Here is a 22877-nt window from a genome sequence, read left to right as displayed (position 1 = left end):
GTGGCACCCTTTGGGCCACACCCCGGGCTGCAGGCCTCATATCCAGAGCTGCTCCGACCTCCAGGGTCTCAGAAGAGCGGCCGGGAGCCCTGACTCTCAAACTCAGACCAGGCATCGTTGAGCTCCATGAAGATCATCCTGGCAAGTGGCTCGTATGGCTGCCCGGCGGCCTGTGGGTGCAGGTGGGCATGGGGCTCGAAGCCACTGTCTTGGCAGGGGCACACAGGGGACATGCAGAGAACATACAGGGGACATATGGGGCACACTTGGAGGCACATAAGGGACATGCACAAGACACATGAGGGCACACAGGGGACACACAGGGGAGACACACATAGGACACAAGTCAGGGAGCCCACAGCGCCCACACCTTGTCGGGGTGCACCACCAGCACGGCGCGCCTGTACTGCTTCTTCACCTGGCCGGGCGTCACCAGCTCGGCCATGCTCACGGGCGTCCAGCGGCTCTCACCGTCCCACAGCACCGTGTGCAGCGTAGACAGCAGCGCCCTCAGATTCCGCTCCTTGCCCTCAACCCAGTCCAGGACCTGTGGGCAGCACCCAGGCACCCTGAGCCCCAAGGACTGTGCCCCACCCCAAGCCCAGTGGCTGGATGGGGACCCCAGGGGCAGTGCCCACCTTGAGCTTCAGCGGGTCTGAGGCCCGGGCCAGGTCCTGCCTCCGCATCTCAGCCATGGTCCGTGGCCCCTTCCTGTCAGCCTTGGAGGCAAAGCCCTGGCTGGACAGCAAGTCCTCAAAGTCGCTCTCAGACACCCTAGGCTTCTGGGCTGCAAATGAGAGGCCTTCCAGATGTGGGCTCCACCTTCTGACCCCCAACCCCAAGTTTGGGTCCCGTGGGTGCGACTCACCAAAGCTGGGGGCGCGAATGCCCCGCTCCTCGCGGCCCCCGATCACGCTGAAGCTGCCAGTGTAGGGGGGCCGTGGCTGAGTGCTGGCCTTGGAGGGGGCCTTGCCCTGGGGGGGCCGGGATGGGCCCAGGACTGGTGGCTGACCTGTCTGCCAGGCCCCCTTGGGAGAGGGGCCAGTTCTGGGTGGGAAGCCCCCGGCAGGGAAACCAGCAGATGCACCTGAGACAGTGGGAGACAGCATGTTGGTGCTAAGTGGGAAACCAGCAGGGCACCAGGTGGCAGAGTACGCCCTGGCTACCTGCGTCCACCTGGGCTGCTGCTAGCAAGGACTGGGCCCTGACACATGTGGGCAGGGACTCCCAGGTCACCGTCCAGTGGTGAGACTTGCAGGAAGCAGCCAGGGGGGCTATAATGGCCAGAGACCACCCCCACCCCAAGGTAGACGTCACGTGTGGCATGATCTATGTCATCTCAGGAATGTTCCAGAAACAGGGCAGTATGCACTGCCACATGCCTTCTCACAGAGCACAGTGTGCAAGTCACTGTGGATGACAGCATGGACATGGATGCTGACAGAGAGTAGTGTGGACATCACAGTGGACCATGATGAGTGTGGACATCAGTGAGGGTGACAGCACGGACATCAGTGCGGACTGTGGTGTGGGGTGACTACGTGGACAGGAGTGTGGACATTGGTGAGGGTGACAGCATGGACATCAGTGCGGACTGTGGTGTGGGGTGACTACATGGACACGAGTGTGGACATTAGTGAGGGTGACAGTGTGGACATCAATGCAGACTATGGAGTGGGGTGACTGCTTGGACATGAGTGTGGACATTACTGAGGGTGATAGCATGGACATCAATGCAGACTATGGCGTGGGGTGACTGCGTGGACACGAGTGTGGACATTACTGAGGGGGACTGCATAGACACGAGTGTGGACACTAATAAGGGTGACTGCATGGACATGAGTGTGGACATTACTGAGGGTGACAGCGTGGACGTCACAGGCTCAGGTCTCACCCCCAGAGGATGCACAGGCTGAAGCTGAGGGTCTCTGAGGCTGTGCTGTGGCCAGCCCTGCCCTCCACACATACCAGCTCGACACCAGTGGGGTCCCCAGAGGCACCCAAGCCTGCAGGCCAGAAGCCCACAGGGGCTGAGGGACACAGCCTGAGCTCTACTGGCCCAGGAGGAACGGCAGGCCTTGGGGAGCACCCTGCACCTGGGGCCGAAGTTCCAGGCGCCCTCTCTTAGGGACATGGCACATCTGGCCACCTGCAGTTAACGGCACCTGAGGGCAGGCAGAGAGGCAGTCCCTGCTTGGGATAGCCTGCACCCATGGTGGCGAGCTTCAGGTACCTTGGAGGCCGGAGCTGAGCTCACCAAGGTCAGCAAATGGGTCGTGGCTCTGAGATTTCGTGTGGGCAGGCTGGGGGCCAGGAGGGGCCAGCGGACCTCCTAGGGAGAGAGGGGCAGAGGAATCATGAACGGCAGGCACACCTCGCTCCACGCACAGCTAGGCTTCAGTGTCGGACACAACTCTGCTGCTCTGGTGGCCACAACACAGCCCTCGGTATCCCGGTCACAGAGCTTACTGACAGTCACAGTTGTTCAACAGACTACATAAAGTTATCACTTGAGACATGAGGGTCTGGCACCCTGGCTCAAAAGGCTATCTTGCTGCAAGTGCCAGTGATCCCATGTGGGCACCAGTTCTAGTTCTGCTGCTCTACTTCCCATCCAGCTCCCTGCCGACGGCCTGGGAAAGCAGTGGAAGACGACCCAAGTGTCTGGACACTCACAGGAAGCTCCTGGTCATGGCCCAGCACTTGCCATGTGGGCATCTGGGAAGTAAATCGTACAGGCAAGACTGTATCTCAATGTAATTCCAGCTTTCAAATAATAAACAAACAAATGCTATAGAAGTCATCCACCAACAGCTCTTGTGTCTGAACTCTCACAGAATAAGAGAAATCCTCATGTCACAGCGACCATCTCCGGCTGCCCGCTAGGCCAGCCCGGCTCTTTGGCCATCTCTGCCTGCTTCAGACAGCACTGGCTGCCCTCACCGTGGCACAGCAGCCCCACACCACAAGCATGCTAGGGAATCGAGGAAAGGTCCTGGGCCATGGCCCTCAAAGGCCCCCCTGGGTGACAGGGCCTCCTGACAGCTGGGATGGGGGCAGGAAGCCCATGACAGCATGTGCTCCGGCAGGGCTTGAGGTGGGGCCCAGGCCATACAAACTGGGAAGGGTGCCTGCCCAGGTCCTGGGCCCTGGTCAGGGTCCTACCTTCTTTGGCTGCTGGGGGCACCACAGCGGCCTCAGTCCAGGTGTCCCAGCTCCCGAGCAGGTCTGGGTGGCTGGAGGAGCTGGTCATCCTGCTGGGATCTGTGGGTAGGTCCCCTGGAAGGAGGTGTTTTGTCAGCATCTCACCTCCTCACCATGGCTTAGTTTGCCCCTCTCCTCTCAAGGCCATGGAAGTAGTCGACTGCATGGGCAGGGACAGCATCTGTGGCTGCCCAGTGGTGCCCACGGACTGCCAGCATACAGGTTGTGGTGCCCTGCAGGATTGCACAGTTGGCATGGTGCCCACTACTGACCAAGAAGCTGAGCTCCCTGGGCTCCCACTGGCCCCCTGCTTACAGCAGGGCACCGTCAGCTGAGGGCCTGGGCACATGGAGGGACCCTAGAGAGGCATGGGCTGCCCAAGGCGGAGGTGTGCCCTATCAGCCCGGCCAGGGACCACTTACCTAGGTGCAAGAAGTTGGGGCTGCAGGCTGGGGGCGGGGCACTGTGTGTGGAGGGGAAGGGTGGTGCTGCAGCCTTGGGCTCTGCTGTGAGGAAGGCGCCGAAGAGGTCGGGCTGGGCGTGGGGCTGGGACAGCGGCGGCAGGGGCTCGAAGGGGTCAGCTGTGGAGACAGGAGCAGGGCGGGAGTACCAGACAGGACAAGGGGGTGTCGGGGGCTCTGGGAGCAGGGCTGGCAGGCATTCCCATCAGGCCCAGTGCCTACCAGTGTTGAGGGGAGGGGCCTCCCCGCCCAGCAGGTCTTCTGGGGGCCGCTCCACAGCAGCCTCAGGGGGACCGAGGAGGGAGCTGAGCAGCTCAGCGTTGCTGGAGGGGACCCCACGGGCTTGTGAAGGAGATGGGGGGGATGCTGGCTCCAGGACTGCCTCCTCATGCAGTCCCAGGAGGTCAACAGCATCCTGCGACTCCTGCCCTGCCACCTGGCTGGGTTCCTCTTCTTCCTCCTGGTCCTCATGGGGCCCAGGCTCCCCCTCGGTGGATGCCTCGCTGCTGTCCTCGTCTACGGCCGGGCCGGGCGGTGAGGCAGCCTCCTCCACGCCGGGCTCCAGCTCTCTGTCCTCTGGGAAGGAATGTCAGGGGCTTGACACTGCCAGCCTGCAGCCCCCGGCTCCACACAGCAGGAAGCCCCCAGCATCCTATTGGGGGATGGCCCTGGGAAGGGTCAGGCCAGGTCTGGGGTGGGAGGTCAGGGCGGCCAGGCTCAACGCCTGGGGAGAGAACCAGGACACTCTCCTCCTTCCAGACAAGTCTTCAAGGTTGTGGAGGCTCCTCTTGCCTGAGCAGGGCCAGGCGGGACAGACTCGGTCCCAACACCTACCCTGCCAGTCCAGCGTGTGCAGGAAGTGGTCAGCGTCTGGGCCGCTCTGCGGGGAGTCTGACTCAGTGGGCACAGCCTCGGGTGACGTCCCCTCGACCTCAGCGTCATAGCGGGCAGTGGAGCCAGGCTGGCGAGGGAGCTCAGGCTTCCCTGTGGGGAGGGGGCATCAGTCTCAGTCCCCATGGTCCCTGCAAGGTGTGCCAACAGGAGGCAGGGAGAGCATGGGCTGGCCTGGTCTCCTTGTCCAGGTTCAGGCTTGCTGGGGGCCTCACCAAACATGGACAGTGTGTCCTGCTGCTCCTCGCGGCTGGAGAAGAGGACCTTAGGGGTCAGGCCCTTGGCGCGTGCGCTCTCCCAGGGCGGGGCCTCTTGGCTCGGCCGGTCTCGGGGTTCTACCTCCACGTCCAGACTCACTTGGAATAAATCCGGGTATTTCTCCTGGATGTCGCAGGCATCCAGATCATACCTGCAGTTCAGAGACAGCAGTCACTGGGCGGCCTGGTGGTGGCGCTCCAAGGGGACCCTCCACCCTCAGTGCTGGGCCCACCCGGCCTGTCAGTCACAGAAGGCAGTGACGGAACAATGGCTGTGGGCAGCAGGGCAGTTCTGACCGGGGGGGCAGTCACACGGGCAGCAGGAGGACTAGCCCTCTGCCCATCTGCTGGATTCGGCCTGTGGCCCCTCCACGACCTCATGGGGTTGAGCCCAGCCGGAGCCGTGCCCACACCTCCACGTCAGCACACTAGTCTAGGGTCCCCATGTGAACTGTGACGCCCCCTTCCCAGAGGGAGGAAGGCACAGGGTACAAGAACTGCAGTTGGCGCCGACCCAGCTGCTGCTGCCCACCCAGCTTCCTGCCTGCGCAGTTGGCCCCCCTGCCCGTCTCTGCACACAGAGGGTGCCCACCCCACGTGCAGGTGCAGGAAGGTGTGCAGTCACACAGGCCGAGGGCCCCAAGAGACCATGCTCTGAGCCTGGCCTGCAGGCCCAGTGTCCACCCCATACTTGGCAAACTTGACGGTGGTTGCGTTCCGAGGCACAAAGCCGGTGTGGAACTGGATCTGGAACATCTTCATGGATGCCATCTGCCCAGAGAGAGGATGCTGGCTGAGGGGCAGCAGCCACCGACGGTGGGCAGGGCACATGGACGGCAGGGGATGGGGGAAGGGGGCCAAGGGGACAGCACATCACCTGCTCACTCCCTCGTGCTCACCTTGGCCTGCAGCCGTCCACCCAGCGTGGACCTGGCATGGTAGATGACCACAAGCACGTCTCCCTGCACAGTCACGCCCAGGGGAATGACTGCCCTGCCATCCTCCACTTTGAAATCCCTGCAATGGGAGAATCAAGATGGCGGAATAGGGTAAGGACACGTGTAAATGGACGGAGAAACATTTAATCAGGATGAAGCAGAGAGGACACATTCTAGGAAGTAGGAGAGGACAGAACAGCAGAGGGGCACCTGCAGACTGACAGACACAGGAAAGCAGTGGACACAAAGGTGTGGTGTTGCAGTGATTGATACTCCAGCGGCATTCAGCTAATGGCCATCTGAACTCCACCAGCAACAGGGTGGGAAGGGATTTACACTGGGAACTGTGTATCCTTTTGGTCCGTTTGATTTGATGAGGAGCAGAGACACAGCAACAGATCCCAGACAGGCAGTGTGAGAACAGGGTGGATTTCACAGCCCAGTCAGCCCCCTAGAGCCGAATTGGGCGCCATTTTGTGTAAGGAGGCAAAGGCAAGGGAAAGGACTGAGAATACGCTGAGCTGGAAGTGAACTCATTTCTGACTCAGTGAACTGCAGCAACGTGGCATTCTACAGGTTGCAACCAAGACAGGTCTGGGTAGCCCTCAGACCTGATGGCCAGCAGATCAAGAACTCTAGTAGTGGTACGTCAGGCGCCATTTTGTACACCGTGGCAAAAGCTTAGGACTGCAGGGGACAATAGTGAACTGTGCATGTGCTGAGCTCACGAGAACTCATTGAGTTCCGTGGACTGCACTACTCCCGCAGGAAAATAATACCGACTGTGGCATTGTAAGGGTCAAAATAGGTCCGTGTGGCACCCAGACCTAACATTCAACAGGTTCCAGCAAGATCAGCAACCTTACAATCTAGCTATATAGGACACCTGGTGTCTCTCTAATCCTGGGACCTGCTACAACCGGAAATGGGAGAAAGGTTGTACAGACAACGGTGCAGCCTCAGCATGGTATCACAGGAGGTGGAGATTGGTGAGCCAGGAGTTGGGGCTATGGAGTTCTTTGTGGAAATCTAACATAAGAACCCAGACCTGGAACTCACTGGAGGGAGTGACACAATTGGCTGCAAGCAAAGAGTTGTGTACCAACTGCAGTAAGTAAAATCAAACTATAGACCTGTGGGTGACACAGCTTAGAAACCTGCCCCAAGGAGAAGACTCTGCTAACCAGAAGTACAATGACCAAGAGCAAAAGAAGAGACAAAGGCACAATGAGTATTATTGAAGACTCCCCTGCAAAGGAGCAAAACCCTATGCCAACCTGAGTTAACTGAGGAAGACATCAAGAAAATGGGGGACATAGAATTCAGAAAACTCATTTTAAAGCTTCTGATCAATAATCAGAAGCACATACAAGAGTTCAAAGAATTTAAGGAATATTTTACACAAGTAATAGCAGCAATAAAGCAAATCAAGGCTGATATATCAGATATTAAGAGCATAGTAGAGGGCCCGGCGGCATGGCCTAGCGGCTAAAGTCCTCGCCTTGAAAGCCCCGGATCCCATATGGGCGCCGGTTCTAATCCCGGCAGCTCCACTTCCCATCCAGCTCCCTGCTTGTGGCCTGGGAAAGCAGTTGAGGATGGCCCAATGCCTTGGGACACTGCACCCATGTGGGAGACCTGGAAGAGGTTTCAGGTTCCCGGCTTCGGATCGGCGCACATCGGCCCTTTGCGGCTCACTTGGGGATTGAAACATCGGACAGAAGATCTTCCTCTCTGTCTCTCCTCCTCTGTGTATATCTGGCTGTAATAAAATGAATAAATCTTCAAAAAAAAAAAAAAGAACATAGTAGAGCAAATTACAGTGGAGAGTCTCCAAAATAGAATGAAGCAAGCAGAAGAATCTCACAATTGGAAGATATTTCCTGTCACCAGAGGGAAGCAAACAAAAAGCTGGAAGCAGAGCTGGATCAGGCCAAAAAAAGTATTCAAGAATTAAAAGACACTATTAAGAGGCCAAATATAAGAGTTATGGGAGTCCCAGAAGGTGCACAAAGAGAAAGTGGTTTTACAAATATATTTAATGAAATAATGAAGGAAAATTTCCCTAATCTAGACAAAGAATTGGGAAACAAGAACTCCCAACAGGCCTGATCAAAAGTGATCTTCAGGGCCCGGCGGCGTGGCCTAGCGGCTAAAGTCCTCGCCTTGAAAGCCCCGGGATCCCATATGGGCGCCAGTTCTAATCCCAGCAGCTCCACTTCCCATCCAGCTCCCTGCTTGTGGCCTGGGAAAGCGGTCGAGGACGGCCCAATGCATTGGGACCCTGCACCGTGTGGGAGACCCGGAGGAGGTTCCAGGTTCCCGGCTTCGGATCGGCGCGCATAGGCCCGTTGCGGCTCACTTGGGGAGTGAAACATCGGATGGAAGATCTTCCTCTCTGTCTCTCCACTGTGTATATCTGGCTGTAATAAAATGAATAAATCTTTAAAAAAAAAAAAAAAAAAGTGATCTTCACCAAGACACATGATCATCAAGCTCTCTTCAATGGAACATAAGGAAAAGATCCTTAAATGTGCATGTGAAAAAAACTGACATATAAAGGAATGCCAATTAAACTCACAGGAGCTCTCTCACAGGAAACTCTACAGGCAAGAAGAGAATGGAGTGACATATTCCAGATTCTAAAAGAAAAAAATTGTTGGCCTAGGATAACATATCCAGCAAAGCTTTCTTTTGTCTTTGAAAATGAAATAAAATTTTTCCACAGCAAAGAAAAGTTAAAAGAATTTGCCTCTTTCAAACCTGCCCTGCAAATGATACTTCAAGATGTTCTACTGACAGAGAAGAGGAACAGCACCAAACAAAACCAAAGTCAAATGTGAAGAACATCCCAGTAAAATGACAACAGAAGACTAAACCAATGAATAACCCATTCCAACAATGACAGGACCAAAGTACCACCCATACATATTAACCCTGAATGTAAATGGCTTAAGCTCAATCAAACGTCACAGATTAGCAGACTGGATTAAAAAACAAAACTCATCTATTTGTTGTCTAAAAGAGACACATTTCACCAACAAAAATCAGCGGAAAATATATCACATGGGTTTTGATGTTTTCTGTTATTTTCATCTCTTCAAAACACTTTCTTCTGATTAAATTCTTCAATGACTCACAGATCATACAGTAGCATCATTTTCTGCAAGACGGTTCTTGATTTTCATTTCTTCAGCTACATGTTAGTCATTTAGTAGCACATTATTTAACACCATGGTGTTGTTAATTTCTTTTTTCTTCCTGATGTTGATTTTATTTTGTGGCTTTTCATTTAAGGGGATGTATAGTAACTGTATAATGGAGACTGTCATATCTAGTAACATGTTATTTAACTTCATGGCATTGTAAATTTCTATTTTTCTTTCTATTGTTGATTTTGTATTATGACTTTTCATTTGAGGGAATGTACAGTAGCTGTGAAATGGAGACTAACATATCCAGATGTGAGGATACAATGTAGTATGCATTTTTACTTCCAGACAAAGATGGACTTACAATGTAACTATTTACTATATCTTGACAATAGAATGCTGGACTCTCTGCCATTGTCCATGCCTGCAATGATGGACACATGACTGTGTATGAAGAACTATACTTTAGTAATGATATAGACAAACTAGGTTGGGGGGGGGGAAATTGGGGCTGGGATAAGGGAAGTATCAGGAGCCTAAGAAATTGTATCATAAAATGATAATAATAACAGTAAAAAGCTCTTCATAGGTAAGTCCACAAAAAAAAAAATAAAAAAGAAATCCATGAGCGGCGGCTCTGGTCCTGCACCTCTGCCTGTCCTGATCCATCCAGTCCCCCGCCTGAAGCACCGGGCACGCTCAAACACTCACTTCATCTTGTCATATTCCTGGGAGGTGGTGGCCACACGCTCATCCCCCACGTACACCTCGCAAAAGGGCCGGCAGCCGCTCCTCTGCTTGCTGAACAGTGGCACGGGCGTCATGGTCACAGCCCGCAGGAGGACAGGCTTGCGGTGGGGTGTGATGGGCTCCTCGGCCACCATGTCGCACACGTACTCAATGTATCTGTTGGCAACACTCAGCCTCACCCCAGGCCTGCTCCCTCCCTCCCTGTACCCACGGCCCTGTGGGCACATGTGTGTCCTCACCCAAGGCCTGCTCCCTTCCTCCCTGTACCCACATCCCTGTGGGCACACGTGTGTCCTCACCCAAGGCCTGCTCCCTCCCTCCATGTACCCACGGCCCTGTGGGCACACGTGTGTCCTCACCCCAGGCCTGCTCCCTCCCTCCCTGTACCGACGGCCCTGTGACTATCACTCTGCGGATCCTCCAGATCTGTGATTGATAGCCAGGAGCCAGGCCTCTTCACGATCAGCACAGGATCCATAGTGCATCTTACAGGCACTGCCAGGCTTACACCATACCTCTTGTGTGATGGCCAAATTCCTGGCGGGCAGCGCTTCATACTAAACATGTACACAGCAGCCTCAGTGGTGCTGAAGAGCCGGCAGAAGCACAGGAAGGCACAGACAACCACGGCGGATGCGGCTCTCCCATCCTGCGGCAGAGACACACCAGCTGTCCCCTGGGGTGTGCACAGTGCCACGTGGGCACACCACGCCACCTGCAGGGTTCCCGCCAGCCATGTCACCACCATGCAGGGGAGGGGGTTCCCCCAGCACACATCAGGCTGCAGGGCAAGGCAGAGGAAGGAGGACGGCTCTTCTCTTGGGTGGGGGGGCCTGCGCCTGCTCCTCCCACTGGGTGGGCCCTGCCCCATGCTGCTTCAGCATTCCAGCGCCCTCAGCACATACTGCTCTGCTGTCATCATCCTCATTGGAGGGTGTATCACCTGAACCCTGGCCCAGCGGCAGGAATCACTGGTGGCAGAATGGCCTGTCCCCTCCAACAGGGTCTGCCCAGAGGTCTGGCTCCTGGCAACACCTGACTACCACCCCTGCTCTAGCGCCTGTCACTCACCATGCAGTGCACGACGCAGACATTCTTGGGGTCCTGGCGGAGCCAGCTGTGCATGTCCCTGCAGATGCTATAGAGGTTATGCAGGAGGGGCGCCCGCCTGGCTGCCCAGCCACACTCGCAGACCTATGGAGGGTTTTGCTCAGCCAGGGACCAACCCAGTACCACATCCCTGACCCCAGCCCAGGACCTGCCCAGTGGAGTGCACACTGGGCCTCAGCATTCATGGAGCTGGAAGCTGACCCAAACCACTCACCCGGTTGTGGAACTTGGAGGCACGATACGTCCTTGGCGACAGGTTGTAGACCATGTAGTGTCCTGCGTGCTTCGAGTCCAGGAAGAGCCGCACATCCTCAATGTTATTTTTTAAGGCTGACTCCACACCTTCTGCTGGGAATGACATCACTAGACAAAGCAGGCAGCGTCGACTCAGCCACGCCATGCCATCAGGCCACGGTCCACCCTCTAATGGACACAGCCTGGGCTGCAGGCAAGGGGTGAACTTTGGGGTCAGCAATAGCCAGTACACACAGGTCAGCTGTCAGCAAACACACTCAGTCAGACATCAGCATACAGTTGGCCTCAGTACACACACACACACACACACACGGTCAGCTGTCAGCAGACTGGCCAGGATTTTGGATTTTGGGGTGAACTTGGGGAGTGCTCTGTCACCCACAGGGGACCCAGGACTCCAGTCACTGTCCGCTGTGCTGAACACTGGCTGACCTGCCTGGGAAAATGCCCAGACAGCCTGGGTGGTCCAAAACAGCTGCAAGGGAGGCCCAGGCTGTCCTCAACCAGGGTGTGTCAGTGGGGTGGACGCACCGGCTACTCGGGAGGTCACGTAAGAGATGTCCAGGTCGCCCTTGGCATAGCTGCAATGAGAAAGGACACCCATGCAGGCCACTATTGGGGATCCCACTCATGGGGGTGTCCACGGCTGCAGGAGAGCGGGGCACAGCTCCCCACACTCACTTGGCCACAGACTGGATGACCTTGCAGGAGGTATCCTTGAGGTTGGTGAAGAGCCGCTCAGTCCCCCCTCGCAGGATGTCCAGGAACCCGCCATAGGGCTGGTCCAACTCGGCCAGGGCCAGACCTGTGTGGACAGCTTCCAGTCAGCAGGGCCTGATCACTCCCAGGATGGCCCTGACAGAGAACCTGGCATGCAGATTCTGGCTGGAACCCCCACCTGCTGGCCACCACCTTCTTGGTCTGACAGGAGTGCTGGGGGCAGTGGAAGGATGGCAGGATTTAGCCCGTCAGTGACAGGCCTGGGCAGGGTCTCAGTGGCAGATCTGGAGCAGAGGGAGGAAGTCCCCACACACAGGGAGGCAGCAGTGGGGACCATGTGGTGAGGCCAGCCAAACATGGGGGCTGTGACCCTCCCTAGGGAACACAGGGCCCACAGTCAAACCCCAACAACTTGCCCTAAGGCCCCTACACCCGTGGGGACACCCAGCAGGCACTCGCAGTGCCCTACCTTAAGCAGGGGAACCTGCCTAGGGCCAGGTGTAGGTTAGGGTTAGGCCATACCCTGGGATAGCCCCAAGACAGACCCAGGCCAGGTTTCCTGCAGCTGGTCTGGTCAGGTCTGGCCAGCAGCCTGCACTCACCTCCACCATGGCTGCTGCTCACAGGGGAGAGTGCGACGTTCCCGTAGCCCCCATTCTGCTCCAGGAGCTGTAAGGAGTCCTCTGCAAGGTCAGAGGCCACGCCGGCCCGCCCCTATCCACCTGCTGCCAGGAAAGGCCAGCAAGAGGCCCTGAGGGGCTCTAGTCCACTGCAGACTCCCCTCTGCACCCGGGGCTGACTCGGGCTCCAGTTGCCTGGGCAGCATTTTCTGGCCACAGGCAGACACTGCATTCACTGCTGCCCCATGGCATTCAGGACCCCCAGCAACTGATTCCGAGGGCAGGCCCCCTCTCCCCATCCCACCCTGCCTATGGCCTCAGAGCTCCTTACAGGCACTTCCTATCAGAGACCACAACTGTCAGCCACAACGCCACGTCTGTCCCCTGTGCAGAGGCCTGGCACCTGGTATTGCTCCATGTTTGGGTTTCCTCCACGGGCCTCTGGCCATAGCCACTGGGAAGGGTGACCTCTGCCGCCCACCACTACCACCACAGTGGCTGCTAGTGCCCAATCCATTCACGCTGACCACCTAGTCATATCCGACGCCATTTTGGCGTGTGGGGTGTGGGGCCTGCAATTGCCACAGTTGTGTGAGGCACACAGGGGACCCTTCTCAGGCAGAGCCTGCAGGAGCACTTCCAGGAGCCCTGGGCTAGGTCTGGACAAACTTCTGGAGGCCAAGAGCCAGGCAGCCCATCTGCCCACTGCACCTCTGTGATGGGCGCCTTGGGGTTCACATTCCGGGCGGCTGCAATCTCCTGCAGCTGGTGCACCACCTGAGCGATGGACAGGCGTTCCTCGGGGTTGACCCTCAGCATGGCGCCTGTAGCACAGACACGGTACTCAGACACCAGCAGCAGCGGTCGACAGGCATCCTCACAGGCGGACCCCGTAGACACTCACGGATGAGGCCGTGGAACACCGTGTACCGCGTGTCATCCGCGGGGATCGAGTACTTTCCGTTGACAATCCGCAGCTTCGCCCCATCTTCAAAAGGATGCTGCCGGAAGCACAGCAGGTACAGGACACAGCCCAGGGCCTGTGGGAAGGGGTGCAGGGAGGGGGCCACAGGTCAAGTATAGGACACAACCCAGGGCCTGTGGGAGGGGGTGCAGGGAGGGGGCCACAGGTCAAGTACAGGACACAGCCCAGGGTCTATGGGAGGGGGTGCAGGGAGGGGGCCACAGGTCAAGTATAGGACACAACCCAGGGCCTGTGGGAGGGGGTGCAGGGAGGGGGCCACAGGTCAGATACAGGACACAGCCCAGAGCATGCGAGGGTGGTGCAGGGAGGGCGCCCACAAGTTAGTGAACCCCAGCTACACTGTAGCCCTCCCTATCCAAGGATGCAGAGGATTTGGGGGACCTCTGCTCTGAGCAGCGGAGACCATGGGGCAGGACATGGTGGGGGTCCACACTTCTCAGAATCCTGGGGTCAAGCAACTGCATTCTGTCAAAGATAGCTCAAGGGTCTGCTTAGCACATGAGGCAGTGATGGTGCCCAGTGCAGGCCCAAGGTGGGTCTAACCAAGACCCTGCAGGAACGGGGGAGGTCCACAGTTGGTCTGGGGGGTGGGGGACATGGTGGGTCTTACTGAGACCCTGCAGGGCAATTAGATATAGGCACTTGATGCTGTCCTTGCCCCCTGAGGATGCATAGGAGGTCCTGGCACTGACCAACACTCCACCTGGCTGGAGAATCCAGCGGACCAGGTCAGGGCCCCAGATATAGTGACAGGCAGGGCGGGGTCCCTGAGCAGTGACAGGCAGGGCAGGGCCTCAGCAGAAAGAGGAGTGGCCTCGGCTAGGTGTGCGGGAAGCTGGGAGGTGGGGCCCTCACCCAGATGTCCTGCTTCTCGCCGATGGGGAAGTTGGAGTACAAGTCCACAATCTCTGGTGTTCTGTACATGGGCGTGGTGTTCCTCGTGATCTGCAGAGCACAGCCAGTCAGGGGCCCCTTGTGGCCAGCACTTCAGCTGCTGCCAACCCCGCCATGGCCCTCACACCCAATCAAACGGTCCTACAGCCTGTGGGAGGTGCTAAGCCAAAAGCTTCTGGGCGAGTCCAGTGGGGAACAAGGGGACTACCTAGTCCTCTACCCACCTATAAGTTATAGTGTGTGCACAGAGCCACAGGGGACAGTCCACCTCCGTCACCCTGGGGACCAGAAGGGCCAGGGGTTCAGCTCTTGGGGACGGCTTCTGGCCCAGAGCCATGAAGTCCAGAGACCGGTCACAGAGGGCAAGAGGGTCAGTGCTACATGGGCCTGGCCACTGCCCAAGGCCCACTTTCCATACCATGGCTGTCTGCAGCCTAGCTGCTCAGTCCTGTTCATGAACCTGTGACCATGGCCCATGGGCATCCAGCCTAGCTGAGCCTGGACACCTTGGGCACATGAGGGTCACCTAGTAGATGGAGAACTCTCTTGGGGCCAGTGCTATGCAGGCTGGGCTGTGGTCTGTGATGGCCGCATCCCACCTGGGCGCCACTCGAGTCCCAGCAGGGACACTCTGTGCAGGCTCAGATCCCTGGCATTAGCCTGGTCCAGCCGTGAACACTGTGGCCGTCCAGGGAGTAAATAGGGGACAAAAGATTCTCTCTTTTTTTTCCTCTCTCTCCAAGTCCCTCTGCCTTTAAAGTAAATTAAAAAAAAAAACTTTTTTTTTTCTCACGAGACTAAAGGAGGATGATGGTCTTAATGACTCCAGGCAGACTAGCCCAGGAGACATGGGAGCAAAGGAGACATGGACAACAGCAGGTGCGCAGCACAGAGGCTGGGCCTTGCTGGCGAGGGGCTGCAGGGGAGAACACGCGTTACACACTCGGGGAGGGGTAGGTTTACTCGAAGGGGCCAGGCATGAGCACAGTCAGGGAGACTACCACTGGAATGCCCACTCCCTGGGCCAAGGCACTGGTCCCAGTCCTAGCTCCGGCTCTGGGACCTGGATCCCTGGCCCCTGGGCTCCTGGCTCTGCCTGGCCCACCTGGTTGCTGTGGGTACAGGGCATGAGCCTCAGCTGGGCCACGTGTCCATGGGCTTTCCCTGCCTCTCAAACAATCACAGGGAAAGCTTCATGTCTGCTGAGCTGGTGAGCAGCTTCTGGACCTGGCCACAGATAGGAAGGAGCCACAAGTAAGCCCTCATTCTCTCAGAGGGTAGCAGCAGGAGGGGTGTACAAGCAGCTCCTGTAGATGCAGATTGAGCCCCGCGGGACACATGGGAAGGGGAGCGAGAGAGGACCGGGTGGGGCCGTGGCTCTGCTCTGAGGATGGACATGGGCACCTGTGGCAATCTGCCCAGAGGCCTAGGAGTACCCCAACCTAGCAGCAGAGCTTAGGGTGGGGGCGGGAGATGGGAGTACTGTGGGTTCTGCACACAGGAAGCAGGACATAGCAGTGGGTGGAGCCAAAGTGCAAAGTCAAGTCGGAATGCTCTGCCCCAGGCAGGGCAGCCATGGGAGAAAGGGCACAGCCCCCATGTACGGAGGCTGTGCACTCCCAGGAGGCCACGCATCCTCAGCATGGGGCAGAGCGGAGGCACACAGAGCTTGGCATTTGTGTGCTCTCAGCACAGGGCTGTGGTCTGGCAGGCCTGGGAGGCAAAGTCTGCAGAACAAACATGTGTGCCCTACAAGCTTCCTCAGTCGCCTGCTGCAAGGCCTTTTACTGCTGCTGCCAAGCTTGGCTGCCAGATCACAGGCTGCAGTTAGACTACTCGGGTGTGGCCAGAGCTCCAGGATTTGTAGTGTGTGTCCCACCCCTGGCGCAGGCCCAGGGTCAGCTCTACCAGCCTACCCCCTCCCTCAAGGGGCCCCGTGTCGCCCCATCCCGGGCAGAGGTGCTGATCCCCACAAAGGGTGACTCTTCACAATGACACTGGAAAAGGGGTAGTAGCAAGGGCTGCACCATGTAGGGTGCTGCCTTCCAGGGACCATGCACCCACAACCTGAGCCCAGAGCAGAAACGGGACAGGGCTGTGGAGCCAACTCACCTCCTCCTCCACCAGTGCCCGCTTCTGGGCGCTCCAGCTGTAGTCGGGATAGTGTGAGATGGTCGTGGCACTGCCGAAGTCACAGAGTTTAATGGTTCCCTGATGGCTCAGCAGCAAGTTTTCCACCTGGGAAAACCCAGACAGCCCTGGTGAGCCTGGGCCATCGGGCACAGCCGCTGCCACCTGACCACGCCGAGGAACCAGGCCTCACGAGGCGCAGCAGAGGCATCCCCACCACACCTCAGAGGCAACACGCGGTCCTGATGATGGCTGCCTACCCGCAAGGGCTGGTACCTTGAGGTCCCTGTGGATGATTGGTGGCTTCTGCTTGTGCATGTGCTGCACAGCTCTGCAGGTCTGGTAGAAAATCTTCAGGACTGTGTCACATGACACGGGGCCTCGCGATTCTGTTTTCTTGAGAAACTCCACCAGCTGCCCTGGAAGGAACAAGCAGGTTACCATCCCATTGGTGGGGCCGCAGTGCTGTTCCCTCAGGCCCGTGGCTGACCCCAGGATGATGGCCAACCCGAGGGCACAGCTGGGGCAATCCCCATCAGCACACCCAGGTCACCAGGTTCTATGAGCGTCACCCCCAGGGCAGGGGATGGCATGCAGCAGCCTGTCCCCACAGTAAGTGTAAGCGAGTCAGAGCCCTGAGTGACAATACCTCCCTAAGCCAGACAAGGACTGTTGCTCAAGAAATGATAGGCTGCCCAAGACACATGTGTGCTGACAGGACACACCATGTTATACACACACGCTGACAGGACAGGCTGCCTGTGACACATATGTGTGCTGACAGGATGACAGGCTGCCAATTAAGGCGTGAGTGTCCCCATGGCAGTAAGAGCAGTGACTACATCCATGCACGCTCAGCCAGCTCTAATAACCCCACATCTTCTAAAGTATTTCTGTAGCTCAACCAATCAGGTCCCAGTCAGACCCCAACCTCAGCTCCTGCAACCCACTCCTCACAACCCCCAGGACCAGGGCAGCAAGTAGGTCACACACTATGCAGCCTCTTCCTCTGCCCCCAAACCTTCAATCCTTCACTCAGCACCCCAAAAAGGCAGCCTCCAGTTCACCCCTTACCAAGGGCCACTGCCTGTCCCACCTGCTGTGGCTCACATCTGCCCAGCATCTGCAGCCTCCCAACCCTCGGCTCCACGTGGACAGGGCCGGAGTGTAGTGAGAGCACTATTCCCAGTGAGGGGGAATCCCGAGGGGGGTGTGTGTGTGTGAGAGAGAGAAAGAGACAGACAGACAGGCGGGACCGGCCTGCCAGGAGGAGCCACCCCAAGGCCTCCCAGCAGGCACTGCCCCTGCTGCTCACTGGCCTCCGCAGAATTCTGCTTATTGAGATCACAGTCTTGGGCCACCTGCCCCTGCATGCTGCCCTGCCAGGTGCCCCTGCAGGCTGCCCAGCCAGTGCCCCTGCATACTGCCCAGCCAGGTGCCCCTGCATGCTGCCTAGCCAGGTACCTATGCACGGCCGCTAGGGCTTGGCTGTGAGACCCCTCCCACGCAGAGGGAGTGTTGCGTGGAAGCATGGACAGTCACAGGCCCTACGGGCTCACGCAAGCCTGGGATAACTCGTGGTGGCCGACAGGGGCAGTGAGGACAGCCATCACCCACCACCGTCACAATCTGGAAACACTGAACAGAAGCTTGCAGAGGAAAACTGCTCAGAGCTGCAGGAGGAGAAGCTCTACTGCCTGCTCACCGCCACCCTCACCACCAGGCAGATGCTGAGGGCCACCTGTTGGACAGCCTGAAGACACCCTCAGACCCTCTGTGCTCCCAGTAGGACCACACAACATATAGGTACAAAGACGTCTGATACAGCCGGCTGCTCTGGCTGCTTGTAGTTTGCTGGGGCCAGTGACACTGCCACGTGCCGGGCATCCCCCATAAGAGTGAAACCTGACCTAGTCTGCTCCCTGCTGATGGCCAAGATGGCCCAAGAACAGGAGAAGACCTGGGTGTCCATGGCTGCTAATGGAGCCATCCAGGCATCAAGGAGCGACTTGGCCACCTCCCGCTGCCTCCCATGTGTGTTGCCAGAGGTAGACATGGGCCCCAAGCTGCTGGGGTACACTCTGAATGGAGACATCTGGGCAGCGAAATCCCTTTTTCTTCAGTATCTGCACCCCACTGCTCTCACTATAAATGATATAAAGGCCCCAGGAGACAGAGCTGAGTGAGACACAGCCCAGAAACACAAGAGACAGGAGTGCATGGAGACATGCCAGAACCACTGCACTGGGGCCACTGCTGAGGCTTGCCTGATGCTCTCACTGCACTGAGGGGCACGTGGCACAGGGAGGACCCTGCAGGCCAGGGGCGAGGAGGAAAGGCCGTGGTCACCGCACCGCCTCTGGCCATCTCCAGCTGAGTCAGACAGAAGGCCAAGAAAACTAAGAGCATACCCACCTGCATGCACCAGAGCGTGATGTGGCCGCTGTCCCTGAGCAGCCCTGCCCACCCCACACACTGCAGGACACAGTAAGGCCTACACCCCTGTGTGCTGGGGTGGACAGAGAGAGCCTGGAGCAGGGGTGGGAGGCAGCAATCAGTCTGGAGATGGTAGGGAGGGGTCCTGTGCCGACAGGGACACAAGCAGGGCCCAGGGGCTTCCATGCAGGCTGAGCCCAGCAGCTGTCGCCACATTTCCACTCCCACCCACACACCCCACACTTGCAGAACCAGTATAGGCCTCACACTCCCTGTCCCACCCCTGCCCCCAGTAGGCTGTGCCCCTCCCGAGTCATCCACCCAGCCCAGTGGGCAGCAGTTTCCACTGGACCCAGTGTTCCCTGCCTCAGCGTGGCCTAGGCACAGTACGTTTTGGGAGCTGGGGTCAGATCTATGTCCATGTCACACAGGCATCTGAGCTCCAGGGACCCCTCCACATGCCCACTTCATGCCACATCCTCTGGAAGACCCCTGCCCGTGCCTGGTGTCTTTGTGAGATGCACTCTGGTGAGGTCAGACCCTGCCCACAGGTCACACGGCTGCATGTCCACTGACCACACCTGTGACCCAGCACCCAGAGCCAGGGCAGCTCCGAGGCCACAGCCCCCCTTAGAAGCTTGGGGCTCACCTTTGCAGAGCTCAGTGAGTAGCAGGAACTCGGCCTGCCCAGTGTCCGATTCCTCCTTCCCAATCGACGCTGCAGAACAGAACTGAACAATGTTGGGGTGGCCGGACAACTTCTTCTGCAGGATCTTGTTAAAGGAGAACATGCATGCAGAGCCCATCCCCGTGCAGCTCTGCGCTGGCCAGCGAGGGTGCAGGCGGCGGGGGGGACGCAGAAGCAGGCAAAGCTGGCCACACACCTGGCAGGGGGTTGCCGGGGACGCTGAGAGATGGCCGTGTCCACCCCAAGCACAGCTCAGGCAGCTGGGGCTTCAGAATGGACAGAGCTCAGAGACAAGAAAGCAGAACCGACTACAGGAAAAGTGGAGGCCCAGGCCTAGCACACAGGTGCCAATACAGGACAAGACAAAGGGGCCCAGGGCTGCCATCCATGCCAGGAGAGCCGGCGGGGAGGCAGCGGCCTGGATCCTTGGCAGTGAGCAGGCTGGCCTCTGGGCCTGCAGACTGCTTGACTCCCAGCACTACTCCAGCCCACTCCCTGGGAGCAGAGCATGGGACAAGCTCCTCTAGAGACAGTCAGCAAGCACGTCCGGCGTGGTCACAGCAAGGCTGGCTGGGCAAAGGATACCATGAAGCAGACTTCCTGGATGATGGCTCTGTTCTTCTCCTCCTCGTCGGACAGTAGCCTCTGTGCGGGTGACACAGTGGGTTACAGCCGCCAGCTCGCCCCGCGGGGCTCCTGAGCACGGAGCACAGACAGGGGCTTCCGCCAAATACGCAAGGGAGAACGGGACAGACAAGGTGCATGAGCGGGCCAAAATCATTCTGGAGCTAACAGCAGGAGGCATAGGCTCCACCATGCCCTGCCCACCTAAGCACACGACTCCTCATGCTCCCACTCATGCTGGCACACGGGGTGAGCAGTCCGTGACCCGAGTGTGAGGTGACCCTCGCTCCTCCCACCACCCCAGGGGGCAGGCAGCCCTCACAAGTTATCCCCCAAAAGAAGCCGGGCTTCCAAACACACACCCCTGAGAAGGCTGCTCGTTACCTTCAGGGCGTACTCTCTGCCACTTCCCAGGTCCTGGGCTTCGTACACGAACGCAAACCCTCCTGAAACAGAGCTGTCACTCAGAACAGGGGCCAGCCAGCACCTCATACAGATGGGCAGAGTGCCCTGCAGAGCTGCCAGCAGTGCTTAACGCCACCACTGACCGCGAGCGCTGGTCACGCTGTGTCTCTGATTGGAGGGGAGGGAGGGCTGTTTGCAAACCCCACCAGTTTGTGCAGGAGCCAGAGAATTGCCGGGTGGCGTGGCGACCATGTGGGGCTGACATCTGCCGGGAAAACCCCACAGGCTGCCAGTGTTTGGTCAGGTTGCACCACCAATTCCAGCTTCCTGCTCCTGCAGCCACGGAAGGCAGCAGGCAAAGTCCAGCTCTGCCATCCGGGGGAGATCTGGTGGAGCTCCAGGCTCCTGGCTTCAGCCCGGCCCTGTCTGTTGCAGATACTAAGCAAACATAAACACACAAATAGAACTAGGGTAAATGTTTTGCTTTAAAACACAAAAACAGGGCCCAGCATGGTAGCCTAGCAGCTAAAGTCCTTGCCTTGCACACACTGGGATTCCATTTGGGTGCTGGTTCTAATCCTGGCTATCCCACTTCCCATCCTGTTCCCTGGGAAGGAAGTCGAGGACAGCCCTAAGCCTTGGGACCCTGCATTGCATGGGAGAACCAAAAATCTCCTGGCTCCTGGCTTTGGATCAGCACAACTCTGGCCATTGTGGCCGCTTGGGGAGTGAATCAACCAGATGGAGGATCTTCCTCTCTGTCTCTCTCCTCTGTATGTCTGACTTTCCAATAAAAATTAAATGAATCTTTAAAAAAAATCCACAAAAGCAGGGACAGAAATTTGGCACAGCCTCTGTAGGATGAGAAAGGGAGCAGGGGCCACAGTGAGGGCCGAGCTAGGACCAGGGCTGAGGCCACAGTGAGGGCCGAGCCGGTGGGGTGGGGTGGGGTGGGGTGGGGGGACGGGGCGCACAGTGAGGGCCGAGCTAGGACCAGGGATGTCACTTTTGGGATGTACGTGTTTCAGACTCACTCCTAGCTCATTCCCAGCCCGGTCCTGGCTCAGCCCTCACCGTGGCCCGGGTCAGGCCTGACCTCTCATCCTCCCGCCACTTCCCACTTCCCTGATGCTGTCCACCCCGGGAGAGACCAAGCCTTTAGCTCCCTGCAGCACATAGGGGAACCCTGGCTGGCTCTGACTGTCAGGCATCTGGGGCCTGAAGTAGCAGTTGGAACATCTCTCCCACTCTCCCCAATCTGTAACCCAACTTTCAAATAAACCCAGTCTGTGTGGTTCCCAGGCTGGGTCACCTCTACCCTCCCTGCCCACTTCCTTGTTCCCTGCACTTCCTGGCTGCGGCGCTAGGTGCTGGGTGGGTCCCACACACTTCCTTCACTGAAGCGCCTCCCAGTGCTGCCCAGGCTGAGCGCCTCCCAGTGCTGGCCCTCAGCCCTCGAGCGGGGTGCTACAGGCCACACTGACGGGCAGAACCATCTCATCCAGGAGCTCACCTGCTAGGTCTGCAGCTTCCTGCCACAACACCCAAAACGTGTGTATTGACCGAGGGGCAGCGCAGACCCTGTCTGCGTGACATATGGTGACATATGGCACCATCTGGAGTTAGCCTGGAGGGTCAGCAGCACCAGCACACCCTGGGCACCGTGGGAGGGAGACCCCAGGCACAGGAGGCCAGGAAACCGACAGCCCTGTCCACTGCTAGCCCGGGCTGCTCCGTCTGCCCCCTGCCAGCAGAACCCCACACGGGTACTCAGGAAGACCAACCCTGCTCCCCCTCTGGCCCTGCACGTGACCCACCCCCAAACACCTAGCTGGCCAGTTCACACTCACACCCTGCCCCAGGGGACGGAGGGCAGACAATCCCCACCCGGACCCGAACAGTGCCCCGGCCCAGCGCTGACACCCCGGGCACAGTCAGCCACCCCGGTCCACGCCCAGGACCCTCAGCCAGGCCTGCTCGGTCCGGCGCTGACCCTGGTCCTGGGCGTGGAGCCTCGGCACGCCCGGCCTGGCCCAGCCCTCGCCCCGCGGCCTCCCGGGCCTCACCCTCGGCCAGGACTCGCCGCACCCGCAGCCGCAGCTCGCCCAGCTCCACCGTCTGCCCTACGAAGTCGCTCTGGTCGCGGCCAGCGGCGCCACCCAGGGAGCCTGGGCCCGCCAGGAAGTCCAGCGCGGACTGCAGCAGCGACATGGCGCCGGACACTCCCGCTCCCGCGCCGCAGGACGGACGGACGGGCGGACGGACGGACAGGCGGCCGCGCTCGGGTCCGGGTCCGGGTCCGGGTCCGGCCGCAGTTCAGCAACCGCTGGCGGACAGCCTCGCCATCTTCCGCCCGG

At 58.4% G+C, this 22877-nt stretch overlaps 1 protein-coding gene across 1 annotated transcript; it reads right to left on the bottom strand.

Moving 5' to 3' along the window:
* Nucleotides 1-22811, bottom strand: GAK (cyclin G associated kinase). Its single transcript, XM_058670380.1, has 28 exons — nucleotides 22587-22811; nucleotides 20500-20561; nucleotides 20077-20136; nucleotides 19453-19567; nucleotides 16644-16786; nucleotides 16350-16475; nucleotides 14199-14288; nucleotides 13263-13398; nucleotides 13070-13182; nucleotides 12341-12407; nucleotides 11700-11823; nucleotides 11550-11599; nucleotides 10978-11126; nucleotides 10725-10847; nucleotides 10169-10302; nucleotides 9615-9809; nucleotides 5713-5830; nucleotides 5505-5584; nucleotides 4772-4965; nucleotides 4500-4649; nucleotides 3888-4241; nucleotides 3627-3785; nucleotides 3166-3279; nucleotides 2234-2329; nucleotides 869-1087; nucleotides 639-787; nucleotides 371-547; nucleotides 1-170 (listed from the first exon to the last, which is right to left on the bottom strand). The coding sequence occupies exons 1-28, from the start codon at nucleotides 22729-22731 to the stop codon at nucleotides 69-71; spliced, it is 3744 nt and encodes a 1247-aa protein (XP_058526363.1). The 5' UTR covers nucleotides 22732-22811; the 3' UTR covers nucleotides 1-68.
* Between the last annotated feature and the right edge of the window lie 66 nt (nucleotides 22812-22877).

Source organism: Ochotona princeps, chromosome 11, assembly GCF_030435755.1.
Source record: "Ochotona princeps isolate mOchPri1 chromosome 11, mOchPri1.hap1, whole genome shotgun sequence".
Classification (NCBI taxonomy): Eukaryota; Metazoa; Chordata; class Mammalia; order Lagomorpha; family Ochotonidae; genus Ochotona; species Ochotona princeps.
The sequence above is the reverse complement of the archived record's forward strand: the minus strand, read 5'-3'. Positions and strand labels throughout refer to the sequence as shown.

What these genes read in the sequence shown, in the direction of transcription:
- GAK (XM_058670380.1), bottom strand. Translation starts at nt 22,731, where the DNA reads ATGTCGCTGCTGCAGTCCGCGCTGGACTTCCTGGCGGGCCCAGGCTCC. An exon ending in TCCAGGAAGTCTGCTTCATG is followed by an intron (nt 19,568 to 20,076) that starts GTATCCTTTGCC and finishes AAGATCCTGCAG; the next exon opens with AAGAAGTTGTCCGGCCACCC. An exon ending in CCTCCAAGTTCCACAACCGG is followed by an intron (nt 10,848 to 10,977) that starts GTGAGTGGTTTG and finishes AACCCTCCATAG; the next exon opens with GTCTGCGAGTGTGGCTGGGC.